The 13,284-nt window shown below is 42.0% G+C and overlaps 1 protein-coding gene across 1 annotated transcript; it reads right to left on the reverse strand.

Moving 5' to 3' along the window:
* Positions 1-131: 131 nt before the first annotated feature.
* Positions 132-12,652, reverse strand: INTS14 (integrator complex subunit 14). The gene is given in 13 exon segments (XM_050903188.1): positions 132-999; positions 1,919-1,984; positions 2,368-2,447; positions 2,450-2,485; positions 2,590-2,723; positions 2,977-3,121; positions 4,217-4,309; positions 6,704-6,846; positions 7,285-7,403; positions 8,754-8,909; positions 10,735-10,842; positions 12,228-12,494; positions 12,610-12,652. Coding segments are annotated over 12 exon segments (1,554 nt in total). The 5' UTR covers positions 12,450-12,494; positions 12,610-12,652; the 3' UTR covers positions 132-747.
* Between the last annotated feature and the right edge of the window lie 632 nt (positions 12,653-13,284).

Genomic DNA, 13,284 nt, shown 5'->3' on the forward strand with positions numbered 1-13,284 from the left:
TTCTTTCCCTGAATGCAAGAAGTTGTATAATTTATTTAGCTCTTGTGATAAACAGCTGGGAGCTGAGCCTTCACTGGGTCAATGTTTTAGGCCACACGGCCTAGTTGCTATGAAAATGGACCAAATCCAACTTAAATTTTCATGAAGAATTACTCTTTATTAATATTACACAAATAAAAAACGTCTCACAAGATTAAGTTACTTTCAGAAGCCTAAGCACTGCAATGCAAGTGATAACTCTCATTACGGCAGTACAGACTGGCTTTCAAGTTGGGCATAAAATTAGTGACAACACCCTGAAATTAGCTGTGTATCTGATCTTGCACAGTGATTCTCACACGTTTTCTTTGGACTAATCAAGTCAGTGTATAAAGTATAGTAGCTGCCTTTTAGGATACTTTTACCAGTGAGTTCTGTTATGTAGTAACCATGTTTTGGGGAGGCCAAAAGCCACGAGCAGTCTGCTGCCTATGATGGCATTTTCTTTCTCTCCTCACATGTACTGAGTAACTTCCACCCATCATCCAACACAGTCACTGACTTTGGGACACTTTCCACAGTTTCCAGGTCTGACTAAAGCCACCACAAACTAGCTGCATTTATTTAGAGAGCACTGATGCAGGTAAGGGACCCTGTTTTGATAGGAAGTTCTCCGAACAGTAATTAAACAGGCCCTAGAAAGTAAACAGGACAAGAAAATTTGAACCACTTGAGTCTTAATCTATAGAAGTTCCCCAAATGGAGACTTCACATTCTTTCAGTGCTGCTACTGGAAAAGTCTGTCTGCAGTGGAGCAATGTTATGATCATAGGCAGCATATTCCGATGCTCCGGTACTTGCCACTTTAAGCTGCTGAGCGGCATGCGTGAGCTGAAACGCTGCATCAGGATGAGCCGTGTCAGGAAGCAGGGTGCACTCCCGCTCCAGCATGTCTGCCACGCCTTTCAAGAGGTCCAAAAAGCCAAAGGCCAGGGCTGCCTTTCGTAAACGATTAAGCTCCTGCAAAAGAAGGAAACCCCCTTTTAAAGCCACTGTAAGCCTTTACATAAAACGTGGTTTTCTTCTTTTTTTAAAGGCAAACTTACTCACTTCTTAGAGGAAAATAACCTGAGGGATCAGTACAGCTGCTGGGAACTGCCCAGCTGCTCATGAGATCCCTTCCTATAAATCTCCACTTCTCCCTTTTCCCTTTTGTGCATTCAGCTATTGTACCTGCCTGTTTTGTCTGTGTCCCAGCTCGGGGTGGCCTTCAACTTAGCCTTCACTGACTGCTGCCTTTAACCACAGCGTCCAGCAAAATGTGTATATATATATATTGATTTTTCTTCACTATAAACCGACAACTGCTTATGTGCATTTAGGCAGGGTATTCATTTGTGAAGTCTCTGGGGGCTACAATAACAAACTTTCAGCACTAAGCTTACAAGAGGAACAACAATTAACTCCAGCTACAGTCTAGATTATGGATTATTACGATGTGGCCAAATGTGCCTGGAATTTTGTCTTTCTCTGCTTCAGTTGTAGAAAAAATGTAGGAGACATTTTCAGACTCAGAATGACATCTGTGTTCCTATTCCTCTCTGATCCCTCAGTTTATTTCTGCCTGGACAACAGCATAAAATCTGCAAAGAAGTTCACCATGGAAGTAGCAGGGATCATGAGGGCCCCTGTAAACATGACACGTCCATGCCACCCTGCCAGAGAACGTGATGGCAGGAAAACCAGACCCCCTTGTCTCACCTTAACTAGTCTGTAAAATAGACCCGGGATGTCTCTTCTTTACAGAATCATGTATGTTTTTGCAGAGCCCTACAAGCCTGCACAGAACATACCACAGACACAGGCAGTACGTGTTCCTCTGTCAAATGCATCACTATTACTATGGATCAGACTTGGGCCAGCCTGAAATGTTACTCACTTTATAGAAGGTTTGAGTTTTTTCAGGGAGTTTCCTTGCATTTCTCAAGATCTTCTGTACATCTGTCTGCAGAAAAGAAAAAAAAAAAAAAAAATCTTGGCAACTGCTGGGGAAGCTGCAGAAAAAATCCTCAACTATTTATTGATAAATTATCCTGACCATTGAAAAGACTGCAGCTCACAAAGGCTGAAACATAAACGGTAATTATACTAAATTCAATAAACTAAGCCAGATGCTACTACACTGGAGACACAGCTTTCATTAAACAAGCTAGGCTTGCTGATTGCATTTTAATCATGACATTTTAAAGAGGCAGTGTTTATAAAAATGAAAGAAAAGCAATAAAGCAATTACATTAAGCGGACAAGACACACACAGACTCCACTTTGCTGGTAAGATGGCTACTGCGGATCAAAATAAAGCATCAAGTCCAAAACCTGCATCATTACCTGGAGGCCACTTGGTTTAATCCATACGGTAACATTCTGTGCGTAACTGCGCTTGTTCTTGGGTTGCAAGGGGAAAGGGCTTTATTGTCATCCTCTCCATAAGGATTTTCTTTCGCATCTGGGAGAAAAAAGAAAATAAACAGACTTAACAACTAAGATTTGGCAACATCATTCACGCAACACTGAATGCGTAAGAGTTATTCAAATGAGTGTGACCAGTACCTGAAATGGGTCCAAGCTGTGCCATCTTCCCTAGCCATGGAAGGGGCTCAGGACCAGGTTCAAAGAGTGACATCATGAGGTTTGATTTCTTCTTGCTATCAGCTTGTGAATAGAGCATCCCATACCACTCTGGCCTATTGAAAAGAGCAAACCCCAACGGCTGAAAATCTTCCACCCCTCTTTGCCTAGAATTTGCCTCCCTCCCACTGTGTAGAGGCCACTATTTGCAATTTATACTGGCAGAAACATATCCACAATTAAAAATCCACAGCTTTGTCTAGCAGTGCAGAGTTCTATACAGAACACAGATACAAATAAGCATAATTTATAAATAAAGCACAAATGAGCAAAGTAAGCGATTTTTCAGGCAGACATCCAGCTCCATACCCCAACTGGACGACAGCCACCATGCCTTCCACTTTCAGGCTGCCATGTAATAAAACACAGAAGTTGGGGATTTTCCCGGCAATCTGATTAGCTGAATTCTCATCTTCGGTGTCATCGGTGATCCCAGGTCCCACCTCATCACCTTCTGGGGAAGAATAAAAGCAAACAAAGAGACAACATAAGAATAAATTCAAACACACTAGTTCCATTTCCATGACACTGCCCTGTATTTTCTGCCATGCAAGAGTTAATTAATACTTCTGTAGAACGAACAGCTGCTAAATGAACTGTCTGGGCAAAGTGGCAATATAATGTTATATGATGTTATATAAATACTCCACTGCATCCTGCTCACAAAACAGGGTTACCAAAAAACTGCAAATAAAACCTCAGCTTTGAAGAATCTAAAAGTGAAATGAAATGGCACCAAGAGTCTGGCAACAAATACATGTCTGCTGCTGAACCAAAAGCATCCTGAATTTCAAGTCCTCCTCTCCTATGCAATTTGTGGTCGTGATGAGAAACTTACTATGTTTTAGCAGCTGGAATACAGCTGTGATTTAACTGTTAATATCTTCTAAGGTGAAAGGCCTAGCAGGATAAGAGTGTTAATACAGAGGTGAAAGCATATCTGGAGCTTTCATTCTTCTTCACCAAGAGAAATCTCACTTTCTCTTTGCTCCACTCCAAGGCCACGACAAAAGGAAAGGGGAAATCCTTCTTATCACAGGCTGATGCACTCAAGTAGCTGCAAGTCAGTAACGTGCTTAACCATCCTCGAAGCCTACACCAGTCATTTGTACAGATACACATACACTTGGCCCCAATGAGCAGCAATTAATGCTCAAGTACAACTGAGCAATCTAGTTGTGACTAAGATCAGATTTTTCACGACAACAAATCATTCCAAGAACCAATTAGATGCAGGCATTAAATATTCATCTTGCACCACATATTTCATAGCCCATAACTATTTTTAGCTTTAAGTTTAGCATGTTCTATGAATAATGATGCTATAAGGACACTGTTCCCTCTATTGACTTTCTAAAGAACACAGTATTAAAAAAAAGAAAGAGCTTGTGTTCAAGGTTTTAATTTTAATGTAAGCACACAAATATGTCTTTAGAGACATCTGGCATTTTGATAAAGCATAAAACCTGTGCTAAACCATCTAAAGCAACACAGACATTACATGGGAAGCTTAAAGCAGTTTTTGCTAAAAAAACCAAAACTTGCTCACCTCTGTTAAGTGCAATGGGCAGTACCAAGTGTCTGGACAAGACAGGAGGGCTAGAAATGTCAGCTATATCTACAAAACCAACAATTTCTAGATCTGTGGGGAGACAACAGGTGTATGTCAGATTTGGAAACAGCTGAAAGGTATTCAGAGTCAATTTAACATGACCACTTCTTACACCACTAAGTTTTCTGAAGCAGTGACTAGAGGTAGCACAACAGAGCCCCAACCTTGACTGGGGTGTCTAGGTGTTAATAAGATACAAACATTCATACATAATACCACGACACTTTAGGACGAGAACCTAACTTTCATCACACACATACTGCTGTCCATGAACTGTGCTGCTAGACAAATACAGAATTGTGCACGTTGTTTTTCACACTGTACACAATCCATTGCCATTTTAGAAATTCAAAAGGAGAGAAAACAAAGGACTAAACCAAATCTACTGGCTTCAAACTGGCATCACAGAACCTGCAGGAATTCCCATCAACTCTCTGGCAGGGTTAGCCCCAATGGGGCACGTTCTCAGGACTGGGAAGACTGAGTTGTGGTCCTTGAGTTTTATGCGCCCACTGGAAGTTTAAATGCAGCTCCATCGCATACAGAGTTGTGGGCATTTGCTGGTAAAAGACTGAGGCAGCAACGTCCTTCATGCTCAGCCTTGTCTGATTTCCTCCCCACTTCTTGGCTGCAAGAAATTTCATATTGGGTTCGTGTCTCTCAGCCATGCGAAGGTTTTGGTGTGACTTAGGACTAGCCTTTGATCAGCTCTACACTGGCAGAGGTGTAGAGAGTACCTGCTTTGTAAACTCTTCTCTACACGAAGCATGGTGACACACGTTGTGCCCTAGCTATGGAGACAGGTCCATATGTGTATGGCACAATTAGAAATTCAATGCGTTTCCAACCTCCCCAGCTGAAACTGGGGAGCACAGTCTTCTCCTTGACAGCCCAAGCAAAGGACCTGGCCCAAAGGCAATTCAAGTGATTTTTCTCATAGCTGAACAACAAACACTTGATTAAAGCCATGGAGGAATTCAGCGGCTGAGCATACCATATGCTGCATTTTAATGCACATAGAACAAAATTTCCTTCATGCCAAATTCCCATCTTTGGAATGACAGGAGGATCTCTAAGACTGAATGCAACACAAAGCCTCCCTCATCAAGACACACTGCATGCTCTTTTTCTTTGCTTTTGCTATTTTGGTGTAGATGCACTCATTCCTATTTAAACAGCATGCAGCTACAAGTAAGAAGTGATTACACCCCAAATGAGAAATGTTTTTTTCCTTGCAGATTTAAAAAAAAAAACAAAAAAATCAAGGCAATCTTGGTAGCAGTAATTTATGGGTTGCAGTTCACTTCCTTGCAAGATTTTACCACTACTGTGTCCTTATTCACGTGCAAGCTGTACACATTTTGCTGATGAACACAGAAAAAAAGGAAGTCTACAGGACAGATCCAGGAAATGAAATTGCCAGTAGAGCTAGAAACTCACAAAAAAGAAATTATCCGCAAGGACACCTGGGCATACGATCTAACCAAGTCACTCTCTCTGCACTTCCCAAGTAGCGCACAGCCAGCAGGAACTCCCATCAGCTCCCTTGCAGAGTTGCCACACTGGGGTGTCGCTGAGGGTGCCAACCTTTAGCTCAAGAGCCACAGCACGCTACTGCCTGACTGGAAAGAACAACCAAGTGCCTGTGGCCAAGTGCACTGCTGAGGAGCTGAGAGCAATTTTGATGCTACAGTTCAAACTTAATTCTTATGGCAAAGCAGTGAAGTTCAGCGTATTCTCTCTCCAAGAAGTGTACCTAGCCATTCGCAAGTCACAGGCATGGGCTATCTACAGACCACCTGCTGTTCATGGGTGCAGTGTCCACTAATGGGAGGGCTGAGAAAGGTTTTCTTTGCACAGTTGTTTTTAAAAATAACTTAGTATTGGTAAGAAGTGCCAGGATGACAGACAAACTATAAAGACAGAGATTTTATAAATCTCAGCCTTTACTTGTGCTGCCTCACCAATTCTTCTCGACTCCATTCCTAGTGGATTCCTTGAAGAAACCTCCAGAAAGATGCTAGTTTGTCTCACCTGATAACACAGAGTCTTTCTGATAAAGGCAACTCTAATACAAAATGCAGCCCCTTCTTCAACACACCTCTCCTATCCTCCATGAAGCTTATGAGGGTATTCATGGAAAGCAGCCCGTGGCTGTCTTCCGCAGCCTTTGCCTCTAGAAATTGGCACCCTGAGCTTTGAAAGTGCCTCTACCCTCCTCCAGCCCTTTTAGCAGGTACACACGGCTGAAACAGGATGATGTTCTTGTCCCCTGGTGCCACACACACCGAAAAATTACACAGTCAGCGATTGATTCTTGCAGAGAGAAAGTGGATGAAACAGTAACTACACAGGATAAGAGGTGGTAGTGAAAAGGTAGAAATCAAATGGATTTAAGTAAAAAAGCAATCAAAGATTTGTTACCTGTATTAATTGCTTTAGGAATGGGGTCTATTTCCTCATCTATAATGAAAGGTTCTGGTCTGGGAAATACTTGCACATCAGATGTTAAGTGGCCACACTTGAGAACAGCATGGAATGGTGTATAAGCCAGGTCTATTAGCTTTCTAGAACACGATCAGTTATTATTAAGGAAAACATAATACATATCAAATGAAAATAGTTTGTCTAAAGCACACTAACTTAGCTGCCAAAACTTTTTTTTTTTACCTACAGTTAATTCAACAGTTCTAGCATTGCTACATTACAAAACAAAGCAGCATATTATCACACTGATGGCAAACTAACAATAATTGTGGAAATCAGTATCTTCTATCTGCCAATCATAAACAGATGCTATGATTTGGTTACATAACGATTAAAATAAATATTGACCTTAACCAGTGAAGGTCAAGATGAAAATACAGTTAACAAAATCATAAACTAAAGGAAAAAAAGTTTAATTAGAACACCTCATATCATCAGATTTCTTATTATATTTGTTTTCCTTCACAGATACTAACTGGAAACCTTCACAAAGGCATATTATCTACAAGTCTACTAACCCAAACATCGACTGTACATTCTTCAGGCAAAGGGGTCCATCAATGGTGAAAATTTGCCCTTCCCCATTGTTTAAATCTATGAGCCGTTCCAGGCAGTCTAAGGAATCCGTGCTTTGAAGCTGTAACGAAGTGAAATGTTTTTGTTAAGTTTTCTCTTTACTCTCTTTTTATTAACCAGTATGTTTTCAGAAAATATACACAACACAGCAAAAAGCATCTGATTGGATGCTATCATGATTTTTCATCTCACTCCTTTCTGAATAAACCAATGTTTTTGGTCTCCCAAGAAAAGTACTCCTTATGTCGCATTTATATTAGACCAGATGCAGCATTTCGCCTAGTAACAAATAATCATAGAATATCTTGAGTTGGAAGGGACCCATAAGGATCATCGAGTCCAACCCCCAACACATTGCCTTATCATGTTAGGTTCTGCTTCAAAAGCAGGTTCAAGCAACCAAAAATCCCAGAAGCTCTCAGTCTTCAAGAGCACAGGAATGCCTTAACTAGTACAACATTTTATTGGTAATGCTAAGTTTCCAGCTCCTTCAGGATAATATAATTTTTAGAAGGGAAGGCAGATACAATTCTTTTTGAGAAGTTCTTAGAGAATGCTTGTGAAAGCACCTAAACTTATCAGTAATAGAAGATTTATTTTAAACATTTTCCCAGTTATTCTGATGTGTAAACAATGCTTCAATCCATCACCTTCATCAAGAGGATCATCCTTGATAGAGACCTTGAAGCTGAAATATCTATTGCATGCCTAAGTAGAAAATCCTTCTGTGATGGACAGAAGAATACAGGTGTCAAGTCAAAAGCAGTGCTATTAATAAAATCTAATCTAAGGAACTTTATTTAGTCTATACAGGCTTCTTTTTAAACATTTTTTATTCAACAGAATTCTAACTACTGTGAAGATTTTTAAAGCTGGCACTGAGATTTTCAAAGGTACCTGAAGAGAAAGAACACAGTGACCTTTCCTTCAAAACTAAGGGAAGCTGGTTTAAACACTGACTTGGAGACTTTAGAATTTTGCTCACTCACATTTCTACATAAAGCTATTGTTGTTTTAAGTGTTGAGCATCTTTGCAATAGAAGTCATTTATTCAAGAATTTAATTGTAGATTAAGAAAAGCATTCAATGTAATTAATGCAGTAAAGGTAATAATATAAACAGAGAAATAAAATTTGCATAATATTCCCCAGGGAGAAACTGACACGATTTATAAAGATTATGATAATAATGCAATAGTAGTAGATAATAATAGCGCAATAATAAACTTTTAAAAAGATACTACAGTTACATTTCACCAACTAACTAACACTAAGCACTGGAATGTCAACTAAACTTTAAAACTAAGCACAAGAACATCAAAGTATGTTTTGTGCTGACCTGATCATTAGTTCAGAGAAGACCAATAATTATCCAACGCAACAAAGAAGAAGGCATGTGTTAAAGACATCACCTCTTCGAGATTTGCCATGCACATGACATACAACTTGGATGGGAACGGGAAAGGCAGTGGAAACCGGTTGCTTTCACTTCGCTGGTTGTGAGTAGCTAGTGAGTGCCGTAGGGAGCCTCTGCCGATCCCCAAGCAGCCATCAGTGACAAGAACAACCTTGAATGAAAGAGGACAGATTAGCATTTCCAAGTAAAGACACATTTCTATCTGCAGAGGGCAACTACACACCAATACATTTCAGTAGCCTTCCTAGCAGCATGCACTTCTATACTGAAAACCCCTGCTCACACGGGGATTCCCTCCACTGAGCTGGGGAAGGAATTGCGAGTACAATTTCCAGAAACAGGTACTTAAATGAGAAATTGAAGATTTAACCAGTGCAATTTAAAATATGTGCATGGTAAATATACATTTTGTTGTAATTAGGCAATTGCACTAATATTTAAATTTCTTAGCCAGAAACACACCATGCTGTGCATAAACGTGGCCATTTTTAAGTGTACACTAGAAGCACAGTGACTATACAGCCCAAAAAGCAGCCTGCTGCGGGTGGACTCAAGAACTTCAGGTTTATTTTCAGATGGAAGATAAAGCCCATTTCTTCTGCAGAATCTGGAGGGCAACCCAACTTCCACTACAAGCCACAGAATCCATACAAAAGGTAGTATTAATTACCCGAATTCTTTCCAAACAAATACAGCTGCAGTGCGCTCACATTTTGCAGCAGAACTGTTAAAGCAAAAAAATGCATTTTTCCATTCAGTTGCAGGTCCAAAATCACTCCTTGTGGAAACCTGCACTAATAGGTTACGCTGAATAATGGAACTATTTATGCTCAGCTGAGACCCAGTCATTTCCATAGTAGTAAAATAGCTGTTCTTTCAACACTGCACAGCAACAGCAGGCATTATTTTTGGCTGAGAGGTAAGGAAAATCAAATCCAATTGAAACTCAACGTATATCTGCCACATCCAGATTTGTATTCTCTCTTCATCTTCAGTCTCTCTCTTTTGCAGTCTCTTCAGTTACCATCTGAACTGTTGCTCGCCAGTAATGTTTTTCACTGTTACAAGATTCTGCACAGTACATTCCCCGCTGCCTTTCATCACCCCATCACCTGAAGTTCTAGTAAAATGAGCCATGACACAAACGAGAGACCAAATTGTTGATTGTAGGTCTAATCTATGTTTGTTTTTTACATCTTTCAAGTTCTTTGCTTTGAATGCCTGCTTTTCCAAGGTGCCTTTTATCCTTGTTCGATTATGAAGCATTGCCTAACTAATAAACCTCTATCCTTTTTCTCCTTAAGGAATATTGCCTGAGACATCTTCCTAGCTCACTGAGCTGCAAAATTACTGAACTTAAATCCTAACCCAAAGACCAACAGGCTCTTAAGTGTCTCAGAAAACCGAGGGCTAAAGGCAGACTTTGCCAGAAGAGGCAGCAAATTCAGAAGGCTGCGAGCTGCAAGGGCTGAATGGAGTGTGTGAGCAGACGCCTGCCAAATGACTCATTGGGGAAAGAAGACAGACCAAAACGCACTCAGCAGTAGTCCCATGCTGTTGCTTGAGACCTGGAACCGTTACAAGCCCTGGAAACCATCAGGTACTGGAGGAGAAAGGTTACTGTACGCGTGACTATACCCTTTCCAAACCGACTGAGGCTCCTGGGACAGAAGATTGCATCCAGATCAAATGCCAAGCCTGCCAAATAGTACTCTTGGGCCAGCTTTTATAATCCGCTCCGCTACAATAACACATTGGACAGGAAGCAGTCTAGTTTTTTGCTGCTGAATATTTTAATAAAGACCACCTTCTGTTCATATTCCAGATATATTCAAAATACTAAATCTTTGTCTTCCTGTAGCACCAGTGTGCCTGAGAGTACTCAAAGTTTTCAAATTACATTTACATTTCCATCTGCAACTTATGGGGAGTACTAAGTATACGCTAGATCCTAACAATAGTGAAATCAGTCGTACCTGGCAAGGAATTGCTGCGCCCCATTCCTGCTGGACAATATTGCAAACCCCCAGCAGCGCTGACTCTAAACAGGTTTTGTCATAATCATCCATGTTACTTAGGGCTTCCTGTAAAGACAAACACCACTGTCATTGCTGGGTGAGATATCACTACCAGGAAACATAGAAAAGTTATTCACAGTTCTGCGGTAAGTCAGTATGTTTGCTTTGCGTTGTAACACAACCGCATTGTTATGCTATGCAAAGTGCTATGTTCTTATATATGACCTGCAAAGTTAAAAAAAAAAAAAGAAAGAAAGATGTAAGAAATAATGGACGATATCAGCAGACAACAATGACAGCTGACTTTGAAGGAACTATAATATTACAAACACAGCTCTTTAAGAGAAAAAAAACCCTTTGCCTGTCTCAAAGAAACAGTAAAGTCAAAATCTGAAGCAACGTCTAACATGAAACATTTAGCTTAGAAAATCCTCCCAGGTGTCAGAGCAACTTTAACTTCTTAGAGATTCAGAAAGTAGACCACAAGGAGCTCGTCTCACAAAAACTCTTTGGCAGACAGAGTAACAGAATCCAAAACTCATATCCGCATCCTGTTTCTATAACCATAAACCAGCTTTTCTCCTTAAAATGAAAACTTCACACTTAACACAGCATCATAAGAAGGGTGCAGCTGTAAAACTAACATTCTAGAGGAGCTTGGCTGGATTCTTGGCTTTCAGAAATTCCTCAAATGAACTCTTAGGGAGGCAAAAATAAATCAAAGAGAATGCACTGGCATTCATCTGCTAAAATGCAAACTTAACAGAGAATATCTTTTAAAATCTGTATGTCCCACAATGGACAAACCTAAAACATGGTGTCCTATGACAGCAATGTGTCATTTTGTCCTGATATTATATATGATAACCAGATACATGTGCGCAATTTTTACAGGATTCAGAGACTTTCAGTGCCTTACTGCATTCATGTGAAATTTCCCTCCTGGACTTTCTCCTTTCCATTTTCTCCCAACTTCCCATCACATCTGTGAGGCCTAAAATCACTTATTCTCTTCACCTGCTTCAACTGCTACATGCTCTTAAAAGCACCTTCTCTCTACCAAATCACTTGACTCAAAACCTTTCTAAACGGTCCTGTCTGCTGCATCATTTATCAAGAGCAAATCAACAACTACAAACAAAACCATGAATGTCACAGAGCCACTTTAAGAGCTTCATCAGGCAGCCCTTTCCTCCACTCCCACTTTTAACTTAATTAGCCACACGCCAGTGGTTCCCTGCAAAGGTACGATTTGCGAAGCAGCAAAATGTTTCAAATGCATTTATTTCACCTATCCTTAAAATAAGGATAAAACACTCAATTCAAGATGTTGTGCACAGGACGACATGAAATCACGCAATTTCACCAATGATTTGGAAACATGCATGGGGTTTTGTTGTTTTTTTTTTTAATGTTGACAGCTTACTGCTTTTGTGCTTCACGCACCCTACCTGGAGCGTGTTGTAATCTCTCGTAAAGGGCACCATCAGCTCCCAGAGCGACGAAAACACCACCAAGGCCGTGAACTCCAGCTTGTAGTTGGTCGCCATGTGCTCGAACAGCATGGTCAGGCCATGGACAGCCAGGTGTTTCCGCTGGTACTCCTCAGAGCCCTCCACTGACACCGGCCGTGTCATGGAGAGCGACACGTCCATCACCACCACCGTCGGCATGATGAGCTGCTCCTCTCTGCTACCGTCGCGGAGAACAGTGATCCCCTGCATGGAGGGGGAAGAGAAAGGCCACGCATGATTATCGAAGCTGCAGTTACGGAGCGACGCATCTCGCCCTCTCACACTGACCCCACTGTGTGGCGGGGGAAGCGACAATTACCCTTTTGCCCCCCAAAACGTGGGATTTAGCACAGAATAAGTCGACAGATCTGCTCCTGAACCACACACAGCATATCCAACCGGCTGTAAACGCCTGGAAACGGCGAGCGCGGCCAGGACTGAGCCTCGATGGGGGACAGGGAGCAGCAGTGGCACTCCCAGGGCCGAGGAGAGGCCCGGGGACCCCCAGCAGGGAGCCAGCCCTCCCTCCCAAGCCTCCCCCCTCAGCTCCCCGGAGCCTCCCCCGGGGACAGCTCGGGGTGTTTCGGAGAGCGAGAGGGGAGTGAGGCGAGAAGGGGAAGGGAAATGGTGACGCTCACCCCCAGCCCGCCGTGCCGCCATGGGTCCGTCGCAGAAAGCGTCCCCCCCGGAACGCCGCGGCCGAGGCGGGAAGGGGCCGGGCCGCGGCTGCCGGGCGCCGCTCCACGCAGCCCCGGCCAGCCTTTCCCACGCAAGGCCGCCCCGCGGGGGGCAGTGGGGAAAATGGTGTTTTCATCACTAAAAACAGGAGAAGTCTGTAATACCGCATACATTAGGGAAAGCAGTTCAGTTAGATGCCGGTATTGTGGAAAAGTACTGCCACGACAAAAAAAGATGGCTATACGTAAAGAAGAGTTTATGAAAAAGCCGCCCAAGCAGCCAGCAGACCTCCTTCTCCCAGTTCTGTACGTAGGGG

The sequence above is a fragment of the Gymnogyps californianus genome, chromosome 11, assembly GCF_018139145.2.
Source record: "Gymnogyps californianus isolate 813 chromosome 11, ASM1813914v2, whole genome shotgun sequence".
Classification (NCBI taxonomy): Eukaryota; Metazoa; Chordata; class Aves; order Accipitriformes; family Cathartidae; genus Gymnogyps; species Gymnogyps californianus.